The sequence below is a fragment of the Lactuca sativa genome, chromosome 6 (genome assembly GCF_002870075.4).
Source record: "Lactuca sativa cultivar Salinas chromosome 6, Lsat_Salinas_v11, whole genome shotgun sequence".
In the NCBI taxonomy this organism is placed as follows: domain Eukaryota; kingdom Viridiplantae; phylum Streptophyta; class Magnoliopsida; order Asterales; family Asteraceae; genus Lactuca; species Lactuca sativa.
The window spans coordinates 131,657,682-131,682,093 of record NC_056628.2 but is presented as its reverse complement, the minus strand read 5'-3'; the positions used below and the strand labels follow the sequence as shown (position 1 = coordinate 131,682,093).

The window sequence follows — 24,412 nt, the reverse complement described above, 5'->3', positions numbered from 1 at the left end:
AATTCAACATACTCTTCCTTTAAGCTTCCTTACCTTTTCATGATCCTACAAAACATCAAAAGTCAACCCTGTCACATCATGTATTAAAAATCAACAATTAGGAACTTAATAGAGTTAAATAGTAGACTTACCTGAAGTAGAGTTAAACTTTTTGATTCTACCTTCTTTCAAATCTTTCAAGTAGTCTAGGCAGCTTCGCTTCCAATGTCCCTTCAAATGGCAGTAGAAACAAATGGCTTCTTTTGCATTGGCACATGAGACAATCACAGACTTAGACTTTCTCTTTACCATTTGGTCAACCGAGTTGACTATGGCCGGTCCCTTTCCATTGGGAAGAGAAATCTTTTCTGGACTTCCAATGTTAGCATTGTCAATGTCCATAGAAGTTTGAGAAGTAGATCTTCCAATCAAATTTGCTTTTCTAGTGCGCCAAATCATTGTTGATTCAGCAGCAACAAGCAAATATGTAAGATCAATAAGGGTCATGTTGTGATCTGTCACATAGTAGTCTTTAATAAACTCACTGTATGACTCGGGAAGTGACTGAAGAACCCAGTCAATAGCCAACTTCCTTGGGAACACGACACCTAACATTCTCAGTCTGTCAATGTGTGACTTCATATCCAAAACATGTGCACACACATAATTTCCATCCTTGTGTTTGCTATCCAATAGGGCTTGAGTGATCTTGAACTTTTCAAGTCTTCGAACTTGTGGGTTAGGGAGAATAATTAGAGGAGGTGAAGGAAGTGAAACATGATATTGTGGAACATCATCTTCAAGAGGAAAGCTTGTTCCGAGAGATTTGGGAAGACCATAGTTGTCTGAACTAGACATCTACAATGGGAGAAATTCAAGTTAGTTGATTTCAGTTCTTAATATAACACCCAACAATAAATATTAAGGCTAGGACCCAACACAATTACAATTCGGAAGAGGGATGTCATAATCCGAATGCAAAATATTTGAAGGTAGGTAAATGACGATTTACCAATTTCCACCACAAAAAACGAAAAGAATTTTAGGTTTTAAGTGAATTGAAACTCCTAGATCCTTTGAGATTCATTGAACTTTTCAATGACATGTTTAAATCTCGATTGTGCCCTTCAAGTTTGTAACTGGGATGCCGAGGATCATAAACAAGGTGTGAATAACCATCCAAATTAGCTTGGTACACTAAATGTTACAACCACCTAATCAATGTGCTGGTTAACCACACATGCTCCATTGATCTATGATTAACACCAAGCTACCCATTGCCACACACTATCAGTCCCAGATTAGTGTGCAGGTTAACCACACATGCTCCACTAACGACTTAAAAATGTGCAAAGTGCAATTTCATGGGTTAGCACCAAATTCACATTTTCCTAAGTAACTAAGATTGAGAATTTATAAGTGTTTAGTTAATTAGTATTTCATTATACTTTTACTGAGAATTTAAATGTCTAATCAAACCCATTCGACTAACGACCCTCCACCAGTCAAGGAAGCGGTGGGTGAGAGCGGACACCCATTAAACTGCCATTTTATAGGCAGTAACCTTATACCCTCGTTATAGACCGACTTCGTGAATGGGGCCTACTAACGGTAAGACTGACTTTACTCTTATACATATATATATATATATATATATATATATATATATATATATATATTAAACCTATAATATTATAATAGTATAAGGGTTGAATTTTAAATTTTTAAAATTCTAGGGTTTGGAACTAAATGTTTCAAAGGTGAAACTTTACAAATTCCAAAACTTGAGGACAAGTTTTGAACTATTCAAAAACTTTTGGAATCCATAACTTATGAGTTTAATACAAGTTTTAATGAAAAAACTCTTGAAAATCCATAAGTTGAGGACAAGTTATGGAGTTCATGAAACATTTATGAAAATGACTCTTCATGTTCCATAACTCGAGGACAAGTTATGGATGACATAAAACCATTTAGGATGATATTTAAAAATGAGACTCTTCACTTTTCATAACTTGATGACAAATTATGGAATTCATCAAAAAAACATTTAGATTAACTATTGTAACTTACAAAATCAAACAATTTGTCTATGATCTGAATTAAACTCATAAGAACAAGACAATTCATATCAAACAAATTTCATGTAATTAGCCTAATCTTTTAAACTAACATGAAACTTTGACAATTATATTTTAAATTAGATAAGCATGATCATTACCACATCAAAAACAAGTTTATAAGTTCAAAAACAGCTTAGGGTAATGATCCTAGTCCAATCCTAGCCAAAAACCTCGAAAATCTGCATTCTGGACCACCAACTCGTCGAGTGCATGAACTGACTTGACGAGTTAGTCAGTTTTCTAAGGGGACTCAGCGAGTTCCCCAGTGGACTCGGCGAATCCACTATCCAGAAAGCAGAAAGTCAATTTTTTCAAGCTCTGAAAACAAGTAGCATCAAGTATAATGGAAAACAACCCTAGGCACTGATACCATTGAAGGGTTTTGAGCATACTAACACTCCTTTGGTGTACATGCAACCATAGATGCTTTGGATCTATGTTTTCTCTAATTATACATGTGATGTGTGCAAACTCACTTAGTTTTAAACCTACTTTTAATTATAAACTAAACACACAAAGGCAGTGGACCTATCAATTGTGGTATAGTCAAATAAGTATGGTATCGAACACAGGGAACGGTAAATTAAAACTAAAAACTAATTCTATCTAAATTAATTAATAAGTAGGTGGTTTTCTCTAGTTTTACAAGACTAGAAACTTACTAACTATCACTTAATCTAAAAACTAGAAAAACAAAGAATTAACTAGATTCAATAATGGAAAGGAACTTCTGTTTAGTTCAACTCAATTGATCCTATGGTTGATTTAAAGGTAATGGTGCAATGAATTAACTCTTTTGTTGGTTACCGATTCAAGTGATTAGATTCGCGTTCACTACACTAATCCATAGAGAATAAACTAACTTAAACAGTGATCAGTTGTCTAATTTAATTAAATTCACTAAATTAATTATTCGGGTTAATTTAGACTTGCAATGATTAACTAATTTGGTCCTTTAATTAACTTCTTGTTGATGGTCATCACACAAGCTCACACATGAATTTACTCAATTTTTTATTAATTCTAGTTTCATGTTCATTAATCCTAGACACATGACAAAGTGATCACATAAACATATGAGGTTGATAATCAAAAGATGTTCATGCTATTTAATTACCTTCATATTAACAGAAAATTAATTATCATTCACACACAAGGTTCTTTAGCAAGCTAAAACTAACAAAGATCACCAACATTGAATTAATCCTACCAATAATCAAACCATAGTCTCAATTTTGTATCCCCAAACAGAAGTTTAAGAGTTTTAGCTCATGATTGAAGTAAATAACAACAAACAAACGAATTCTAATTGTCTAGCCATAATGGAAAACAAAAGATTAAGTAGAATGATGAAATTTGCCTCAAATCTCCTTCGGAATTGGATTCTAGCTTGTATCTTCCTCTCTAGGGTTTTTCTGGTTCTCTAATCGCAGCTAATCTCTCCAGAAGGGTTCTAGAATTCCCCCTTGTCGATCTGAGAAGTTATCTTTATATTTGCGAAACGACTCGTCGATTCAGGAGCCGACTCGTCGAGTCCATCTCTCAATCCCCGTATGTGATAAGTCTCTGGGTCTTTGAGTCTTTATCTTCTCGAATATTCGCTCGGACTCGCCGAGTAGGTGTTGTTTTTGGTGTTTTTCTTCTTTGTTCAATTCCCGAACTCCCAACCGCTTCTCCCGCTTCCTTTTGCTTCCAAGCTTCACTTTTGGACTGAAAACATAATTCAAACACTTTTAAGTACCTTTTGTCCATGATATGCAATAATTTAGCTAATAAATGATAAAAAAATCTATACTTAATATGAACTAAATATGCACATATCAAAATACCCCACACTTTACTTTTGCTTGCCCCCAAGCAAAACTGAATTTTAACACATTAGAATCACATATGACAACTCCAATCTAACCCAACCATTATGCCAAGACTGCAACGCATACATTTGTTTCTAAAATTTTCCTAATAAACCCCCCCCCCCATACTCCAAATACTCACAATCCTCATAAACATTCGCCCACTCACCCCGAACTATGCTCATTTTATGCATCCCTCCGAATCCATTCGCAGAAAACCTCTTACACTCAAGGTATTTTTAGTTGAGCAACCCAAGCATACATAATCTAGAATTACAATTTATGATACCACTATGGAGCTCTTTTGAATTCTTCACTTCCTTGATAATTTGATCTTTGATTTCTTTGAATTCACCACCTTTGTTGTTTGATTTTTGGTATCTTCATTTTTTTGAATTTCTTTGGAATTTTTGATCTTCTAATTTCATATTTGACTTTGATGCTCCAAAAATTCTTCAAACTTTTCTTGTAATTTCTCTCTCTCTCTCTCTCTTTTACATGTTCCTCACTTTTGTCACTCAAAACCCTACATGCTTAAGCAGGGGCGCTCAACCTCAACCTTTATTGGCTACCGATAATAATTTTCCTGGATACATTTCTGGTACACGATGCTAAACATATTGCATCCCTCAGGCTGAGCGAGACCGTGTTTTTGTCCCATGATTTCACTGGAATAAGGAAGCCACAAATGCACTAGAACGTATATAGGCTCAACTAAACATTTGGGTCTTCATGCAATTATCCACACAACTCTAACACGGAATCCTAATTACTTTTACCAAAATTTCCTAAATTAATTCCTAAGTAATATTTTCGGTATGCAACAATTTTTTAAAATTAGACCTAAATTAAGATCCTAAATTTTCTAACATGTGACCAACCCCCTACCCCACACTTATTTTATGCAATGCCCTCATTGCATATTATACAAAAAATAAAAATGCAAATATAGAGGGAATTGGAACAAACTCCCCTGGGGGTAGCAGTCGATAGGTTGATACTTTTCTTTTCAGCTCCAACTTCAATTGACTTTAGCCATGGAAACAACTCATCCATGTATTGGGCATCAAATCACATGTGGCGGCTCCAAATAGGCAGGGAAAACAGTGTAAGATCTTCAAGAATCGATATGGAGGAATAAATGGTCAAGTGGTCCACTCAACAGTATCGAATCAGCAAGCTTGTCGGTATAAGATTGAGTGACTCGGCGAGTCATATAAACGACTCGTCGAGTATAGTCGCGGACGGCTTCGGATATGCGAAAATACAAGGCGACTCGTCGAGTCAGTTTAGTGCACTCGATGAGTAGACCACTGAGTGGAAAAATTCAGATTTTGCATTTGTTCCGACTTTTGATAATCTTCAAAACTCCTCATATCTTCTACACTCATTCACTCATGTCCTTAGGACCGGACTCGACACCTTAACTCTAAACTCCGCCATTTCTTGACTCTTTTCAACTCTTATATTTTTCTTTCTCTCTCAAACTCTAGACCCTTCTATGCAAGCATTCTAACCCAAAATCTGAAAATCATCAAGGCAATTAAACATCAAGCATAAAGTAAAAGTCTTAAATTTAAACACTCCAAACCCAAATAAAAACAAATTAAAAATTGTTCAACAAAAACATAAAGAACTAATCCTCCTCCTCATCATCATGGTCCTGTGCAGCTCCACTTCCACTAGCGCCACTCCTTCTTGCATTAATCACCTCATCCCAAGATGGAATATATGGGAAGTTACCACCATCGATATGCGGAATATGGAAGTGGTCAAAAAGTCGAATGTTAGATTGGTTGCTAAAATTGAGACTCCTTGCCATTTGATCTTGCATTCTCCTCATCTCAATATTATACCAATCCATTGGTACTTCATCATTATCCACCGGAATTATCGGCGGTTCCTCCTCCATGTCTCGCTCTCTCCTCGGTCTAACCCTCCTTCCCGGCGCCTCGGGACCAACCACTGGATCATCATGCGGGATAGCATAATGACCACCACCATAGTCCTCAATAATCCTAGCCATCCGAAAAAGAATGGGATTAAATGGAGGGGTAGGAATCACCGTCATCAAATTCCATGCACCGTGGGTCATCAACCCAAACGAGTTGGCTAGCCGGGTGACAAACATACCACCATTAATTTTTGATGTCTTGCGATCCTTGACCGCACCCTCCGCCAAATAGGAAGGCAAACACCACGGAATGTTGCAAAAAGTGTCTGGTGTGATAATGCTCCATAGATAAAAGACATCAAGGTTAGAAACCTTGTCATCATCCTTTCGTTGGTTAATGGTAGTGGAGATAAGGCGGTGAATGAGACTGTGCGTGGGCGACCGAATACTTCCTTCTTGGGCCGACTTTGGAATGTACAACTTGTTGGTGATCGTGTTCCACCAACCCGTACTCGTAACACCATCGGGGAACACCTTGTGAGAATGTTCCATAAAGGCGCGAAAATAGCAGTCGAGACCAATGGCCGGTCATAGATTCCCAGCCGACAAGCAAGATCAATAATGGAGCACTGATGAAACTCGCCCCCAAGGCAAAAACTGAATCTTGTCGGGTGATAGCAATCGTCACCTCCACGGAAAGATACCGTAGAGAAGAATTCCCAGCAAAGTTCCCGGTACACCGGTTCTTGAATACGAAAGACCCTGCTCCATCCGTCACAAACCATTGTTTACCCCTCGAATGTAAATTCCTTCACAAGATAAGGTGCTGACTCCTCCTCATACCGAACATTCTGCAACCAATCCCAATCAACTCTGTTTGGCATGTAGATCTCCTTCTTTCTAACTTCAGCTAACTTCTTCTTCCATCTCGTCATGGTTGAAGCTGATTTGATTTGAGGAAAATTCAACCAAGGAAAATCTCCTTGGCGTCCACTGGAACCTTGACCTCTGTGAAACATTGTCCCTGCAAAACAAAGAGCACACAACCCATAAAACACAGAAAATCATCAAAACAGATTACACCTGGGTCCCCGACTGGACTCGTCGAGTCCATGAGCGACTCGGCGAGTCGTATGAACTGCGCGAGTCAGTCGGCAAGTCGATCAAAATTCGACCATGAATACTCAAAATTTCTTCAAGGGTTTTATCCAGGGTTGTTCTTAAGATGTATTAAAGGAGAAATAACCATCCAAAACAACATAATTGATGTAAAATCAAATCCCTAAAAATTCACTATACTTCAAAATTGGGTATTATATGAAATTGGCAACCTAGATCATCTAAAAATCATTGCTTTAACAGAATAAAGGAAGAAATTAAGTACCTTTTGTGAAAGAAATCGAAAATCTTGAAGAAAAATTGAAGAAGTTGATGAATGCTTGAGAGAGAGCAAAAATGGAGGCGCACGACGAGTGAATGGGAAAAACTGATTTCATTAGGGTTAAAACCCTAGTTACCGGTTGTAAAAATAATTATTTTTTTCTGTAAATAAAACCGACTCGTCGAGTCAGGGTCAGACTCGGCGAGTCTGGTCGCGATTTTTTAACTTATCTAGAATCTGAATCGACTCGTCGAGTCATGGTCAGACTCGGCGAGTCTCTTGCAAATAGTTCAGAAAATTAAATCATTTTTCCATTAAAAATTTATTTCACCCCACACTTAGTCCATACGCACTCTCAAGCAGACATGTCTAGTGATTTGGAAGATTAATAAACTCCTAAAAACCAAAACCGAACTAAAACGAAAAAAATGAAAGAAAGCAAACTCTAAACGATCGGGTTGCCTCCTGCCAAGCGCTTCTTTTTAAGGAGTCGTTAGCTGGACTCCTTCCCATCTACGTTTCTTCCTCTTCCTGCATCAAGAATGCACGCCTAATCTTTTGCGGTTTGTACTTTGTCTTGTAAGCGTGAATTTTCTTCTTGTAAGCTCGCCTCAAGTCTTCTTTCTTCTTTCTTATAGCATTATCCTCAGCTGCATTAAATTCTCTTTTCTTTATCTTTTTATTCACCCCATTCTTTTGCACCTTCTCTTGCACTTCTGTAACACCCAAAGTTTTGAAGGCCAAGAAAGGAAAGAAAACCCTAATTTTTAGGGGCGACTCGACGAGTCCAAGGAGGAACTCGGTGAGTCCGAGCGGGATCCGGGTCGAGGAGTAAGTGACCAACTCGGCGAGTCGGCCAAGTGGACTCGACGAGTCTGGTCTGTGCGAGGAAAACCCTAAATCCGGGACTTTGGGCGCTATTTAAGCTCCTTATTCTCTCCATTAGGGTTCCTGAGAGCCTCCCTCATTCAGAAAGCGAACCCTAAGCCTCCATTGTTGTGCATTCAAGCTTCCAAGCCATTTTTGGGTGAATTGAAGGAAGAAGAAAGAGGGGAATCAGTGAAGCTTCAAGGATTGGCTTCAGATCTGGAGTTTGTGGAGCCTTTTCTGAGATATTGAAGGTAATAAGTCGTTTCTCTCCTTTAGATCTTCCATGGTGGTGAGATTTGGGGCTTTTAAGCCATGGTTTGTCACCCATTTGAATTAGAAGCCTGATCTGGAGTTGCTACTTCAGATCCAAGTGTGTTATGGACTAGAGAAGCATAAAGTATCAGCCCTTGAGTCAATTTTGATGCCCCTTGGCCTTAAACCCTAGTTTATGGTGTATTTTGCCTAGATCTCCATCTCTACACGTAAAGTTTGCAACTTTAGGTGAGGAATAGGCATGGGAAGGGTGGATCTACAGTTTGGAGTCCATGCATGACTCAAAAGTCATCTGCATGTTTGGAGATCTGAATGGACTCGGCGAGTAGCATGAAGACGAGGAGGAACTCGATGAGTGGGATGAACAGCTCGTCGAGTAAGATGATGTTGGGCAGGAACTCGGCGAGTTGTATGAACAACTCGGCGAGTCTGTTGAAGGTTGTCCTGGACTCGGCGAGTTTGTTCTTGGACTCGGCGAGTCAGGTCGCGAAACCCCAAACCCTTCGAGTTGAGACTCGAAACAGTGAGTCGAATAGAGACTCAGTGAGTTGGACAGGTCAGGACTCGGTAATCGGTAGACTCGGCGAGTTGAGTCGCTAAGAGAAGGGCTCTGAACATATGAACTCGGCGAGTCAATAGGGTGACTCGGCGAGTAGGGTTGACCTGGAAGGTTGACTTTGACCAGGACTTTGACCTTGACCAGAGTTGACTTGATTGTCTTTCGGGGGGTCTGTTAGACTCAGTGTTGCTTTGACATTGGTTGCTCGGGGAGCGAGTGGAGCAGGAGTTCAGAGAGTTGTCGGTCAGTAGCCAGAGGTTATCAGCAGAGTTCAGCAGTGCGAGGTAAGTCTCCTCACTATTTGTATGGGTCTAAGGCACCAATGCCGGCCCATTTAGAATATGCATGAAAGACCAGGGGGCGACTCCTGGCACACAGTATGTTATTATGTATGGTAGGAAGACTCGGGGGTTAGCCCTAGGCAATATGCATGAAAGACCAGGGGCGGCTCCTGGCACACGTATGTTATTATGGATGATAGGAAGACCCGGGGGTTAGCCCTAGGCAATATGTATGAAATACCGGGAGGTGGCTCCTGGCGCATTGTATGCTATTATGTATGAAAGACCAGGAGGTGGCTCCTGGCGCATTGTATGCTATTATATATGAAAGACCAGGAGGTGGCTTCTGGCACACTGTATGCTGTTTAGCTAAGTAGAGTAGTATGTACAGTTGTCTTTGTGATATTTGCATAAAAGACCAAGGGGTGGCCCTTGGCACATGTCTGTAAGACCATGGGGTGGCCCTTGGCACTTGTCTTAAAGACCCAGGGAGCGGCCCAGGCTTGACCAGGAAGACCACGCGCGGCCTGTGGCATAATGGCAAGACTATGTTTGGCACATAGCACCTTACTTGATTATGGATAATTCGGTTATGTATGGTATGTGGTATATGGGGAACTCACTAAGCTTCATGCTTACGGTTTTCAGTTTTGGTTTCAGGTGCTTCCGGTAACGGATGATGGAGCTCGGGATGATCGCATGGCACACACCATAGATTAGTCAGTCTGGGAATGTTTTACTCTGATAATGAACATGTGTTTTGAAAACTAATACTCTGTTTATTAAAAGAAATTTTTAGTCTTGAATTTTGGGATGTTACAACTTCCTTTTCCTTAAACTTAATTACTTCATATTTGGTGAGAACTCGTGCTCTAGGTTTAGTGATGAATGGTTGATCATCATCATTTCTCCTATCCCTTGCATTTTCTTCTTTTCTAAAGCTTGCCTCATCTTTAAATGGATTATCTTCCTCTTCTTGCGTAATTGTATCAAGGCATGCTACATGAGCGTGTTGAAATTTACCATCCACTTTTCCTTTTGCTGCTTGTTCTTCTAAAGAATGAGGAAAAATCTTCATGTCCAGAACATGCAGGGAGCTGGTAACAAACAGATCAAAACCATCCAAGTTGCTGGAAATTTCGACTGGACGCATCGAGTCTGGGAAAGCGACTCGACGAGTAGGGTCGTATTCCATACTTTCTTCTGTGTTTTCCGAGTCGGCTCCTCTCAGCAGCTTTTCTAACTCCTCTAAGTCCTTGTCAACATCTTCATCACCTCCAGAGGGTAGCAACAACTTGCTTGGATCTTCTTCTTGCAAGAGTGCAAGCTCTTTTTGTAGTATCTCATCATCCAAATCAATGAATGAGATCTCTTCTTTTCTTTCTTCTTCTTGCTTGATCCCTGGGCAAGCTTTAAACACCGCTGACTCGTCTCTGACCCTCAACATTAGTGTGGATTCACATAAATCAATTAATGCACATGCGGTGTTCAAAAATGATCTCCCAAAATAATTGGTATTTTAGGGTCTTCTTCCATATCAAGCACCACAAAGTCTATGGGAAAAATAAAATTGTCGACCTTAATAAGAAGATCTTCACACACGCCTTTTGGATGAATTGTCGTCTTGTCCGCCAAATGGATCTTCATGTTAACTGGTCTTGGCTCCGGTAAATTCAGCTTCTTGAAGAAGGAGAAGGGCATTAAGTTGATACTTGCACCCGAATCGGTCAACGCTTGAGTGACAAGTACACTTCCAAATTGGCATGAAATTATGATGCTCCCCGGATCACCCTTCTTTTCTGGTAACTCACTCAATACTATCTCCGTGACTTCAGCTAAATCTTTTCTGGCAGCGAACAGACCCTTTAACAATTTAAAGTACTTAAGTGTTTGAAGCATTGTTTCCACAAATGGAATATTGACTTGAAGGTCTCGAACATGCTCCATGAAGGCTTTATACGCTATAATCTTCTCTCTAGGCATGGCTTTGATTGGGAATGGCAAAGGGGGATTGTAAGGCCTCGAGGTAATGAAATTTCTGTCATCAGCGCATGGACTCGGTGAGTCTGGTCGGGTTTAGCTGGATCCGACTCTTCTGCCTTTTCTGTATTCACCTTGGAGATCTTCTGTGCAGGATTGAAAATGTCTTCATAACTGGAAGTCACTGCGCTCACATTCTCCATTCTCGGATTATTTTCGGTGTTACTTGGAAGTTGACCCGGTCTTCTCTCGTTCACTTGATATGCAAGTTGTCCTAACTGTTTCTCAATGTTGAGAATAGATGCTTGCTGATTTCTTAGCATATTTCTGGTTTCTTGTATAGCAACATCATGATCATTGTGCCTTTTCTCGGACGCGGCTATGAATCTAGTGAACATTTCTTCTAAATCGGCTTTCTTTTCCATAACCGGTTCTTCCTTTTGATAAAATCCCCTTTCTTTTTGCTTGTATTTCTCCTCCTTAGCTTTCTTGTATTCTTCGTATGGGAGCCATTCCTTCTTCGGTTTCCGCCAATTCTCGTCGTATCGATCGCCACTTGAGTAGAACACTTGAGCTTTCTTGTTTCCATTTTCATCCAAGTCACAATCTTTTGTGAGATGGGGCCCTCTATAATTCTCACATCCAACTCGAATAGCATGGATTGTTTGATCCATTTTTGTCATCCTTCTATCTAGACTATCGAGTTTAGCTATCACCGCCGTGATGCTATCATTTGCCGAGTTCACTACCCCCCGACTTACTTCGTTTCTTGGATTGTGGTATTCTCTAGAATGCTTAGAGAATTCTTCAATTAACTCCTTGATTACCGGGGGCGCCTTCTTCGTGAGCGGGCCTTGTGAATCGAGCAATTTCCTTGTGGTGACACTGACTCCATCATAGAAAATGGAGACCTCTTGTTGGCTATTGAGGTCATGGTGTGGGCAATTTCTAAGAAGACCTTTGTACCTTTCCTAAGCTTCATAAAGAGATTCCCCGGGTTGTTGCTTGAAGTTGGCGATGGCTTTCTTCAACTTAGCTATTTTGGAAGGCGGGCAAAAGTGGTCTATGAATTCTTCTTTCATCTTGGCCCATGTGGTGACCGATTCGGGAGGAAGTGACTTGAGCCAATCCTTTGCAACACCCTTGAACATGACTGGAAGCATGCGAAGTAGCTGGGTCTCGCGTGGCACATTCGGTACATTGAAGTAGTCAGCCACATCGTTTACTTCATCCAAGTGCTTGTAGGCGTCTTAGTGGTCTTTCCCATAAAAAGGAATCTCCTTGAGTTGAGCAAGAATATGACCCTTTAGCTCGAAAGTAGCGGTTGCGGGAATTGCGGGCTGCACAAGTCCGAGCCAGTGTCATCGCGCATCCTCTTCTTCCATTCCCCCATGGGGACTTCATCGATATTAGCCATAGTGATAGCTAAATCGTCTTCAAACTCGGATTCGTGCTCGTATGTGGGTTCTTCTTCCTCCTCGGTCTCGTACTCGGTGTCTTCTTGAATTGGGTCTCCGATTGTCAAAGAGGCACTGGATGCTCCTGATTTGCTGCTCCTCTTCTTGCTGAAAACGGACTTGAGGTTCTTGAGTGGCGAGTTCTTTGAAGAAGCGGATTCTCCAACGGTTTTTCCTTTGCTCCTCCTTAATGCGGATTCCGGGTCTTCGAGAGGAGGGACCAGAGGTGTATCAGATCCTCGGGTCATGAAACAGCTGTAAACAAAACAAAAAAAAATGCGTAAAAATAACAAAAAATAAATAAAAATTAAAATTGTGAATCAACGATGAACTCGCCGAGTCGGGGCAAGTGCACTCGGCGAGTTGAAGGCAAAAACAGAAAAATTTTCTAGTTACTTTTAAAAACGGATTTTTGTTAAAACTTATACTAATTACTAACTTACCTTTTAATTAACTTTGTGTAAGATAAATTCCACACAAAGCATCGATTAAATTAGAATTTAACGTTAATTTTAGAACCGTTCCCCGGCAACGGCGCAAAAAACTTGATGTGTGCAAACTCACTTAGTTTTAAACCTACTTTAAATTATAAAATAAACACACAAAGGCAGTTGACCTATCAATTGTGGTATAGTTAAATAAGTAGGGTATCGAACACAGGGAACGGTAAATTAAAACTAAAAACTAATTCTATCTAAATTAATTAATAAGTAGGGGGTTTTCTCTAGTTTTACAAGACTAGAAACTTACTAACTATCACTTAATCTAAAAACTAGAAAAACAAAGAATTAACTAGATTCAATAATGGAAAGGAACTTCTGTTTAGTTCAACTCAATTGATCCTATGGTTGATTTCAAGGTAATGGTGCAATGGATTAACTCTTTTGTTGGTTACCGATTCAAGTGATTGGATTCGCGTTCACTACACTAATCCTTAGCGAATAAACTAACTTAAACAGTGACCAGTTGTCTAATTTAATTAAATTCACTAGATTAATTATTCGGGTTAATTTAGACTTGCAATAATTAACTAATTTGGTCCTTTAATTAACTTCTTGTTGATGGTCACCACACAAGCTCACACATGAATTTACTCAATTTTCTTATTAATTTTAGTTTCATGTTCATTAATCCTAGACATATGACAAAGTGATCACATAAACATATGAGGTTTATAATCAAAAGATGTTCATGCTATTTAATTACCTTCATATTAACAGAAAATTAATTATCATTCACACACAAGGTTCTTTAGCAAGCTAAAACTAACAAAGATCACCAACATTGAATTAATCCTACGAATAATCAAACCATAGTCTCAATTTTGTATTCCCAAACAGAAGTTTAAGAGTTTTAGCTCATGATTGAAGTAAATAACAGCAAACAAACGAATTCTAATTGTCTAGCCATAATGGAAAACAAAAGATTAAGTAGAATGATGAAATTTGCCTCAAATCTCCTTCGGAATTGGATTCTAGCTTGTATCTTCGTTCTCTAGGGTTTTTCTGGTTCTCCAATCACAGCTAATATCTCCAGAAGGGTTCCAGAATTCCCCCTTGTCGATTTGAGAAGTTATCTTTATATTTGCGAAACGACTCGTCGAGTCAGGAGCCGACTCGTCGAGTCCATCTCTCAATCCCCGTATGTGATAAGTCTCTGGGTCTTTGAGTCTTTATCTTCTCGAATATTCGCTCGGACTCGCCGAGTAGACGACCCTACTCGCCGAGTAGGTATTGTTTTTGGTGTTTTTCTTCTTTGTTCAATTCCCGAACTCCCAACCGCTATCCTGCTTCCTTTTGCTTCCGAGCTTCACTTTTGGACTGAAAACATAATTCAACACTTTTAAGTACCTTTTGTCCATGATATGCAATAATTTAGCTAATAAATGATAAAAAATCTATACTTAATATGAACTAAATATGCACATATCAACATGCAATATTGTTTCCAAAGCATTAAGCTTACAACTAGCATACAAATGACATAAACATTATAGAAATGAGTTATAGAATTACCTCTTTGTTGTAGCTTGTAGTTTTGGCCTTTAAGAACTTAACACCAATAATATGAATGCCTAAAATGGAATCACAACACACCTTTGGACAAATGATGACTTTTGAGAGAATATCCTCACACCAAAATCGGCTCAATGATCTTTCAAGAACTAGTACACAATTTGGAGGCTAAAGGGTTTCTTATATAGTGTGGCTTAATTAGGGTTACACCATGAAACCCTAATGTGCATGACTTTCCATATTCCTTAGGCTCCATAGGTTTTAACCTCCATGGAGTATCCATGGTTCACCACATGGGTTTAGCCCAACATAAAGAACTATGGATCACAAGCCCACTTTATAAGAATGAATGATTTAGCAAATCAATCCTCATTTATTTAATTAGCCTCTTTTGATCACAAAATTAATTTCAAACTAATTCTTGATTAATACTAATTAAATAATCTGATTTCATATTAATATATTAGAACTTATAATATATTAACAAATCATAAATTCTCAAAAGTCCATCCTATCAAATTGTCCTGGTGATATGCAACCCAAATGGACTATGCTACTCTCGGGTCAAGTACATACCAATTATATTTATGGACTTAGACATTAATCCAACACAAATTTGGTTGGTACAAATTGGTAATGTTATATATCGACTTCTTTTAATAGTTCATTGTAAAATTTTAAAATAAGCAAATACATTAGGTAATTTAGACATTTAGTAAAGAAATTTGTTACGTAGTTCTTTTAATTTACAAAAGAATTCTACTGAAAATAACGCTAAAGTAATGTTTTAATTTTGTGACTTAACGTGGTAATAACTATTAACTAATGCGACCAAATAACTTATATAACGTTCTTAAAAATGTAAACACTAAACACAATTAACAATTGAAATTTACGATTTTGTTTATATATATATATATATATATATATATATATATATATATATATATATATATATATATATAATATGAATTGGTTGGTATAGTATTACCATGATATTCAAATTTTTGTATCATTACCGTACCAAGATTGTTCAATTGGTACGGTACTAGCAACCAAACATGTTAGCTACCAAATATATTGACTACCAACTTTCTTGGTTCGGTTGGTAGCATGTTGATTGGTTTTCCATAGTATAATTTTTACAGCCTTAGTATTGGGTATTGGGTGGCTGGAGATGGTGACCAAAGTTGCTACCTTTAAGTGGGTTCATCCATTTAAGGAAGGAAGATGATGGGGTGAAATGAGGCAAATGAAATTAAAAAATAAATAAACCTTAAAGGTCAAAAAAATGCCTCTGACTTTCAGAGACATGTGAGACTTAATGAATGTTTTGGATGAACAGTTAATTTGAGGAACCAAAGTTGCTTTAAAGTTTCAAATTTGGACCGACCATGAGATAAAAAAAAATTGAAATTGAATTGTACTTTTTGTAAACCATAGGGATGAATTTTACAATTTACTCTAAATATAAACATGTCTTTTACATATATTTAATGGTTTGATATTAAAGATAATAATAGAAAAGATCAATAATACAACAAAATAAAACCATTAGGATCAAAAATTTAATGTTTGTTATAGTTATCCTCCAAATTAACAATCTTAAATTTTGTCTAAATATATATATATATATATATATATATATATATATATATATATATATATATATATATATATATATATATATATATATATATATATATATATATATATATATAATGTATAATGACAGATAGCATATTACAAAACCCACCTAGCCAAGCAACCGTCCGTCTTCATCTTCCCTTTCCACCTTACAATCTCTCTGGACTCTCTCTCTCTCTCTCTCTCTCTCTCTCTCTCTCTCTCTCTCTCTTACAAAGAGAAAGCAAAGCAATCTAACGACATCACACCCATATCACGTTTGGAGCTATTTCATTACTCTTTTGCTCCAAAATTAAAGCAAAAGATATGGTGGGTCTTTTCTCTAGATTTTCTGTCAGCAGAAATGGCCATCGTCGCTCTCAAAGTGCACTCGTAAGTTACAACATCTCTCTGTAAACTCCTAACTATTGATCACAGTTCATGGATCCTGTAGGTTCTCTTATTTCGTTTTCTATGCAATTCTATTTGTCTTAATCAGTATTCAATCCATAAAGTTCTTTAGGTTGATGATGGGTACAGGGTTATTCGTTTTCTAATCAATTCGTTTTTGACATTTGTAAATTCAAAATTTGGGGGTTTGACTTTTTCTTCAATAGCCTGAACAAAGAATCTGATTTTGGGCATTCTGGGTCTCTTTCACTATGTGATAAAATCCAATTTTGCTGAGATTCACTTGAATTTTTTGGATTTTGGCTGTTGTCTTCATAGAAAACATACAAGTCAAAATTTGATTCTGTTTACATGTCTACCATGTTTGACTATCGACAGTCAAATGAGTTTCAATTCGAAACCAAAATTGATGAAAGTTGTTTCCTTTTATGGAATACGATTACTATCGACATGTAACTATATAACATCTATCATGAATTCTATGCCAATTTTGCATTTGGAAAGCATAAGTTTTGAGTATAGTCGATTGATTTTTTACATAAAGGACGAAAGGGAAGTTGTAGCTGAAGATACAGAGGCTATAGAAACAACTGGTAATGTTACAGGATTTATGTCGACTTCTCATCATGGAATCGAAGTTGCAGTTGAGTTTAAGCCTGTCGAGCATCCGATTGAGCCTCTTGATCTCGATCAACCCATTCAATGCCCATTGCCTGAACCTTCGATCCTCAATGTAAGCCCATGCTTATTTATATTCCTATATATTTGATAAACTTGACATTTGGGGAAATGGGAAAGAGAAATAAAGTAGGATAATCTAATAAAAAAAGTAAAATGTAATGGGAAAAAGTAAAAAACCCTTATTTACTATAATAGTATTAAGTTAAAAAATTGCTCTTTTTGTATTAAATTAAAAAAATAAGTCCTTTGGATACCGGTAAATTACCGTTTTAGCCAAAAATGAATGTTTGTCTTATAAATGTTATAAATATGAATTCCCAAAAAAAAAAAAATTACAAAAGCTATGAAGTAATAAAATAAAAAACATTTGCCAAAAAAGTAATAGCAAGTCTTGTCTTATTCATAATAGTTTAATGGAATGGTTGGATGTTATGTCAACTTTGACATTTTATGAATCATAATGAGTTTAACTACTCTTGAACTAAACAATGGAAAAAAAATTAATATAAAATGATTAAAATATAAATGTTTATATTATTATTATTATTATTTTGCAATCCATTAAAAATTTATGTTTATATTATTATTATTATTATTATTATTATTATTTTGCAAATCTATGATCCATTAAAAATTTATAGCGCTTAATGCATTGTAGGAAAAAAAATGGTACTTATAAAAAATGAAATGATGATGTAAATTCTATAAAGTTTAATGTATTGTATGTGTGAGGTCTTTATTTGACAATCTATATAGGTATTTTTTAATTCATTTTTATACCTTGTTTGCTAATTTATTTGCTTTGTTACATAACAAAAAGGATGGGAGAATATGGAAAGAACGCGTATCTGCAGGCGTGCAAAAACGGGTCGACTTACCCGGAATGCATGATGAAACGGGGGGCCCACCCGAACCCGAGACACCACGATCAAAATCACGACCTCGGACAAATCGAATGATATTGCCATCGATCAGTGCACCTGAACATAATATTCTAAAACTCCTAGAAGAATCAGGGATGTAAAATGTAAATTTATGGCTATCTTTGTTTAAATTTGGATGCAATTTTCGGGTTTTTCATCATTTGCTTTATTTATCGTTCTCAAAAACACAAACACAAGAATGACATTATATGTACATATTTTAAAGTTTTTTCATGCTGCTTATTAGAATATATGAATATATATAGAGATGTACATATATATGTTTGTTAAACATGTTATCAAAGTGTGAGTTGTGGTTAATCTGTTATGGTTCTTTTCACAGTCAATCCCTCTAACTACATATCCGACGTGGACATATAGTGTCAACAAACAAACGTTCTAGAGTCTAATTAGATGACATTAGGACAATGTCTTTCTTCATTGGTTAATGGAGTCATGACATTTATGGGTCAAATATTGGTTATACCTCCTCCAATTACTTATTATTCAAATCACTTATTTTGGTTCTAGTTTGAGTTTAAGACCTCAAGAATCACCCTCCTTTCTCTTTCGAGTGTTTGGAATTACATCGAAATCCACTAGATTATGACGTCATTCAACACTAGCTCCCAATTGTCTCCGAATCCGGAAACCTAAATACATCTCTAAATTTTGTTTCAACCTTGATAGTTTTCTTTAAAATCCATTTTCTTGCCTACATTTTCTCACTTTATGTTCTCCTCTTTCATGGCTTCCACTTGTGTATTTTCTATTTTCTCAATAACATTATATATTAGTTCTATTCTCATTGATCTTCATTTAATTAGCTTTTATTTCTCTTTTTGGATCAAGGCGTCGACTATAACATTAGCTTTCCTAACATAATAAATTAGTTCACAATCATAATCATTTATAAGCTCAATCCTTCTTTTCCACATATTAAGGTAATTTTGAGCAAACACATAATGCGAACTTTTGTAATCCTTGTAAAATTTGCATTTCGTTCCATGCAAATAGTGATTCCAAATGTTAAGCGTGCAAATAATAGTTGTAAGTTCCAAATTGCGAGCCGTGTATCTTATTTCGGTGTCTTTCAATTTCCTAGAAACATAAGCGATTACTTTCCCTCTATTCATTACACCATATCCGAGGCCTTTTGTTGAAGCGTCGGTTTAAACCACAAAGTCTGTTTGGAAAATTGGTTTTACCAATTTCCAAAAATGGTTTTTTCCCATTTTGAGCATGAATTTCAAACTTTATATGTAATCAAAATGGACAAATGATTTCATATTCGTGTTCTCCTCCGTGACACCTTCATTTTGATATATTATACGTCCAAAACAGATTAAAGATGAATAGAAAATTACATGTTAAAGTGAGGTGTTTGGAAGAGTATAAACAAGTGGTTTATTGGATTTACTTCATCCCACATTGGTGGGAGTTTGAAAAGGAAATGAGTTTATAACTACAAAGCCTAACTATCTTTGTAAGACTTATGAAATCCAGACTCTCTTATGTTTGAATGCATGGGGTGCAAATGTGAGCCAATTTGGCTCCGGGCAACTAATTTGTGTGTGAGTGCACGTCCAAAAAAGTTCTTATTAAGGATTTTGTAACATCCCAAAAATTATGACTAAAAATTTCGTTTTTAATACATTGTCAATCCATAGCATAAATCATAACATAAAATCAGAGTTAATTCAAAACATATTCTTATTATCAGAGTAAAACATCCCAGACTGACTAACTATGGTGTGTGTCATGCGATCATCCCGAGCTCTTCCCTCCGCTACCAGAAGTATCTGAAACCAAAACTGAAAACTATAAGCACGAAGCTTAGTGAGTTCTCCAACCTACCACATACCATACTCACAATCACATACTGGGCCTTGCCCCTGCTGCATCGGGACTAGCCCGACATCGGACTCGCTCCGGCATCAGGCCTTGCCTGGCATCGAGCCCCGCTCGGTATACAGATCTGTCTCACTTAGGCCCCGCCTGTCTCTGGGCCCTGCCCGCTAACATATACTAACATACAATCATAACATAACACATAAACTGAACATATATTACTGGATTCCTGTTCTAAGGCCTCGCCTATCTTGGGTCTCGCCCCTGTCCTGCTACTAATGAGTCATGGAGCCCCGTCCACGCTCCTACTGATAGTGAGATACGGGCCCAACCCACACTCACTCTCTTCCTACCTTGGGACTCGCCCCTGCTCTGTTGCTAATGAGATATGGAACACCGTCCACACTCTGCTATTGGTGAGATACGGGACCTCTACCATACTCACCTCCCTACCAGGCACATACATGTATCACACAGACAACAAGTATAATCTAACATGCAACTTACCTCGGGCTTACCCCGACATCAGATCTTGATTCGGAATAACAAACACATAAACCTTCCTCAGGCACCCGCCCGACATCGGACCTTGGTCCGGAATAACATACTAGCATATAGTGCCTAGGGCTAACCTCTGGGTCTTCCTACTCATAACTACATGGGCCGACATTGTGGCCATAGACCCATACACACAAAGGGAAACTCACATGCACTGATGAACTCTGCTGATAACCCTCTGGCTGTTATCCGACAACTCTCCGAACCGCTACTCCTCTAGCTCCCCGAGTTACCAATACCAAAATAACACTTAGCCTAACTGTCCTCAAGAAGTCAACTAAGTCAACTCTGGTCAAAGTCCTTCTCAAGGTCAAAGTCCTGGTCAAATTCAACCTTCCAGTTGACTCGACTCGTCGAGTTGTTCTGCCAACTCGCCGAGTCCATGCTCCTCAAATCCCAAAACAACCCCGACTGTCCTCGTCGAGTCTAGCAAGAACTCGACGAGTTCTCCTTCATCTAACACTTCGGGACTATCTTCAACCGACTTGCCGAGTTCATCCCTGAACTCGTCGAGTTCATTATCATCGTATGAATGCCTAGACCATGATTCGCCGAGTTGTATGAACAACTCGTCGAGTTCATCTTCATAACTAAGGAGATTGTCTTGGACTTGCCGATTTCCTCCTCGAACTCGTCGAGTACTATGATTTTCATGTCCATTACGGACCCATTCTGGCTGAATCCTTTACTAACTCCACTCACTGATCCGAATCATAAACAAAAAGGTTTGGGTTTGCGACCCGACTCGCCGAGTCCATGAACGGACTCGTCGAGTCCACTTTGTTACATCTCTATTCTGTCGATTACAGTCCATTCCAACACTTCCAACTCATAGATCTGGGCTCCTAATGCTAGCATTGCACGTAAAGTTGCTAACTTTACGTGCATGCAAGGTGTTATCAGGCTAGAACACTTAATCCAAGCTACAATGAAGGCCTAGGTCATGAAATGGGACCTTAGCTGGATAAATCCAACAACTTTGCGCTTCTAAAGCTCAAGAATGTCCAGATCTGTTGTCCAATCCATCCTCAAAGGCTTAATACTCATATTCTACTTGGAAATGATCCAATTGTGACAAAAAGAAAAGCTAGAAAGGGGATCTATCACTTAAAAGCTCAAGATTTAGACTTTTTACCTCCTAACAGTTGCCAAGTCAATATGGAGTCTGGATCTACTCTTCCTTCCTTGCTCCTTTCTCTCCAAGCTTCCAAGACGCACTCTAAAGGCCCTTAATCTTCTCAAAAGCTCAAACAATGGAGTTGGGTGACTAGGGTTTTGGGTTCTGGACGAGAGAGGCTGCAAATGAAGCCTAGGGAAGAGAATAAGATGCTTAAATAGGGTACCAAGTCCTGGAATTAGGGCTTCCTAACCTAGACCTGACTCGCCGACTCGTCGAGTCGGTCACTTAATCTTTCACACAGATCCCGCTCCGACTCGTCGAGTTCTTCCTTGGACTTGACGAGTTGACCCCCCCTTTGACTTAGGGTTTTCCGTTCCTTTCTTAGCCTTTCTGATACTGGGTGTTACAAATTTTTTTTTGCAATTATTTCTTTTTCAATTAACATTTACAAACCCAAAGTAAAGACCATTAATAATTAGATTTTGGTTTTGATTTATTAATTAAATGAAGCTCTTTAATTCTTCATCAGTTACACTTTTAACCTATATTATTCCCAGTATAAATACATGTCTTAGGCTATTGATTGGATACACCAAATGAAACGAAATACTTCTCTTCCTCTCTTCCGCTTCTACTTCTTTTTCCAACTCTTGTTGAAACAAAGGTATTTTTCGGGCCAATTTAGGGTTCGGGTGACCTAGAAGAGTCACTTTTTATTGTTGTATCTTGGGAAACAAACACCCATATAGGGCGAATTTGTTTTAAGGAAACTTTCTTAAATACATGCCTCAATCAAATTTCTTTCCGTTTGTTCTTTTGTGCAGTTTTGGGTGATACTATCCTAACAGTCTTAAAACAAATCGTTTGTGCGAAAGAAACAATTGAAAAAAATATTAATCGCTTCTGTCTTCTGATATAGTTCTCAAAGAAAAACATTTTTTTTTCCTAAAACAACTTTTGATTTATGTTTTGTTTCAGTTTCTAGTAATACCACTCCTGGTTTGCTTATGTTTTTAGAAATTCTTTTCTAAAACATATTTCTAAGACATAAAAACTGGTCTTCATTACTTTGATACATACTCTCCTGTCACATGTATCACATACATTAGATTGGTACTTGCAATCACTTCTATAAGAAAACTTGACGTACATCAAATTGATGTTAAAACAACTTTTCTAAATAGGGATTTAGAAAAAGAAATTTACATGGAACAACCAGAAGCGTATGTTACCCAGGACTAATGTCAAAGGTTTGCAAACTTGTGAAGTCATTATTGTTGGAATAGTGTCTAAGGCTGCAACTATATTAGGCAAGTATTTGATCCGGTTGTGCATGGTCCTTTTGGGTTGCCTTCACCATAGCAACTTGATAGGATGATTTATTAAGAGAGAGTAAATATTATTAATATATTATGGGAATAATATAGTGAATAATATATTTGTTATTTGATTAATATAAGTCATAGAATTAATTAGACTTAATTTGGTGACTTAAAGAGATTAATTAAATAAAGGGGTATAAACTGTCAATTGTTTGATAGTTAAGCTTTAGACTGTAAATCCATTGGGATATGGTATGGACGAATTCTAAGAGCTTTAGGATAGCTAAAATCGTCCATATGCTTATCTATGGAATGGATTTGGATAGCCTTAAGAGAAGATTATCCAATTAGGGTTTAGGTTGTAACCCTTAAGGAGTCTACAAGTATAAATAGACCCCATGGCATAGGGAATTCGACACATCTCATAAAGTAAGAGAACTCTGGTCGAAATTCCTCCCCTCTCCTCTCTCCCAAATCATTCTTCTTGCTTTGGTGTTTGTAAGCCATCAGAGGAGTGACATTTGTGACTCTAGAAGCTCCATGACCTCAAGATCAACAAGGAACTCAAAGGTATGATTCTAGATCTGTTTCAATGTTGTTATTTAACCTAATTAGTAATTAGAAGTCTTGGATTCAAAGCATGTTTATTAGAAAGCCTAGATCCGAGCATTAGGGTTTTGCATGCGCACATAGGAAAGTTCTTATGGCTAAAATTCATCAGTGGTATCAGAGAATAGCTTGGTTTTCTTTAAATTGTTGCTTGATTAACTGAAACAAACCTGCAAAATTCGATTTTTTGGTTTCTGAGTCACTGACTCGGTGAGTCCCAAGGTGGAGTCGGCGAGTAGGCCTGACTCGGCGAGTCCCCTTGTGCACTCGGCGAGTCAAAGCGTCAGGAATGGCCAGATTCGGGATTTCTTTGTAATTATCTTATCTAAACCTTCCATAAACTAATTAGATCAATGTTAATTCGTTTTTCTGATAAATATAACTGCAATCTTGATCTAATTAAAGATATTTATCATATAATAAAATATTTAATTTCCTTATATGATAATTAATTAATTATTTTGATTATTTTGGTAATTATCTTAAAAGAAATCTTGAATAAATCAAATATAGATAATTAGGATATTAATTGTTAATTGGAATTATTTGTTATTTGATCCTCCATATTTTAAATGTTTAAAACTTGCCCTCAAGTTTTGAAATTTTATATTTGTGATTAAAAGTTTTAATTTAGACAACTTAAATT

At 37.5% G+C, this 24,412-nt stretch overlaps 2 protein-coding genes and 1 non-coding gene across 3 annotated transcripts; 2 read left to right on the top strand and 1 right to left on the bottom strand.

Moving 5' to 3' along the window:
- Positions 1-10,701: 10,701 nt before the first annotated feature.
- On the bottom strand, positions 10,702-11,196 carry LOC111887516 (uncharacterized). The gene has a single exon (XM_023883683.1). It carries the CDS (start codon positions 11,194-11,196, stop codon positions 10,702-10,704), a length of 495 nt encoding a protein of 164 aa, XP_023739451.1.
- Positions 11,197-12,120: 924 nt separating this feature from the next.
- Positions 12,121-12,227, top strand: LOC111887537 (small nucleolar RNA R71). Its single transcript, XR_002848793.1, has one exon. It is a non-coding gene; the product is annotated as a small nucleolar RNA R71 (small nucleolar RNA).
- Positions 12,228-16,411: 4,184 nt separating this feature from the next.
- On the top strand, positions 16,412-18,540 carry LOC111887530 (uncharacterized). The gene is made up of 3 exons (XM_023883701.3): positions 16,412-16,684; positions 17,247-17,435; positions 18,204-18,540. Exons 1-3 carry the CDS (start codon positions 16,619-16,621, stop codon positions 18,405-18,407), a joined length of 459 nt encoding a protein of 152 aa, XP_023739469.1. The 5' UTR covers positions 16,412-16,618; the 3' UTR covers positions 18,408-18,540.
- The last annotated feature ends 5,872 nt before the right edge of the window (positions 18,541-24,412 follow it).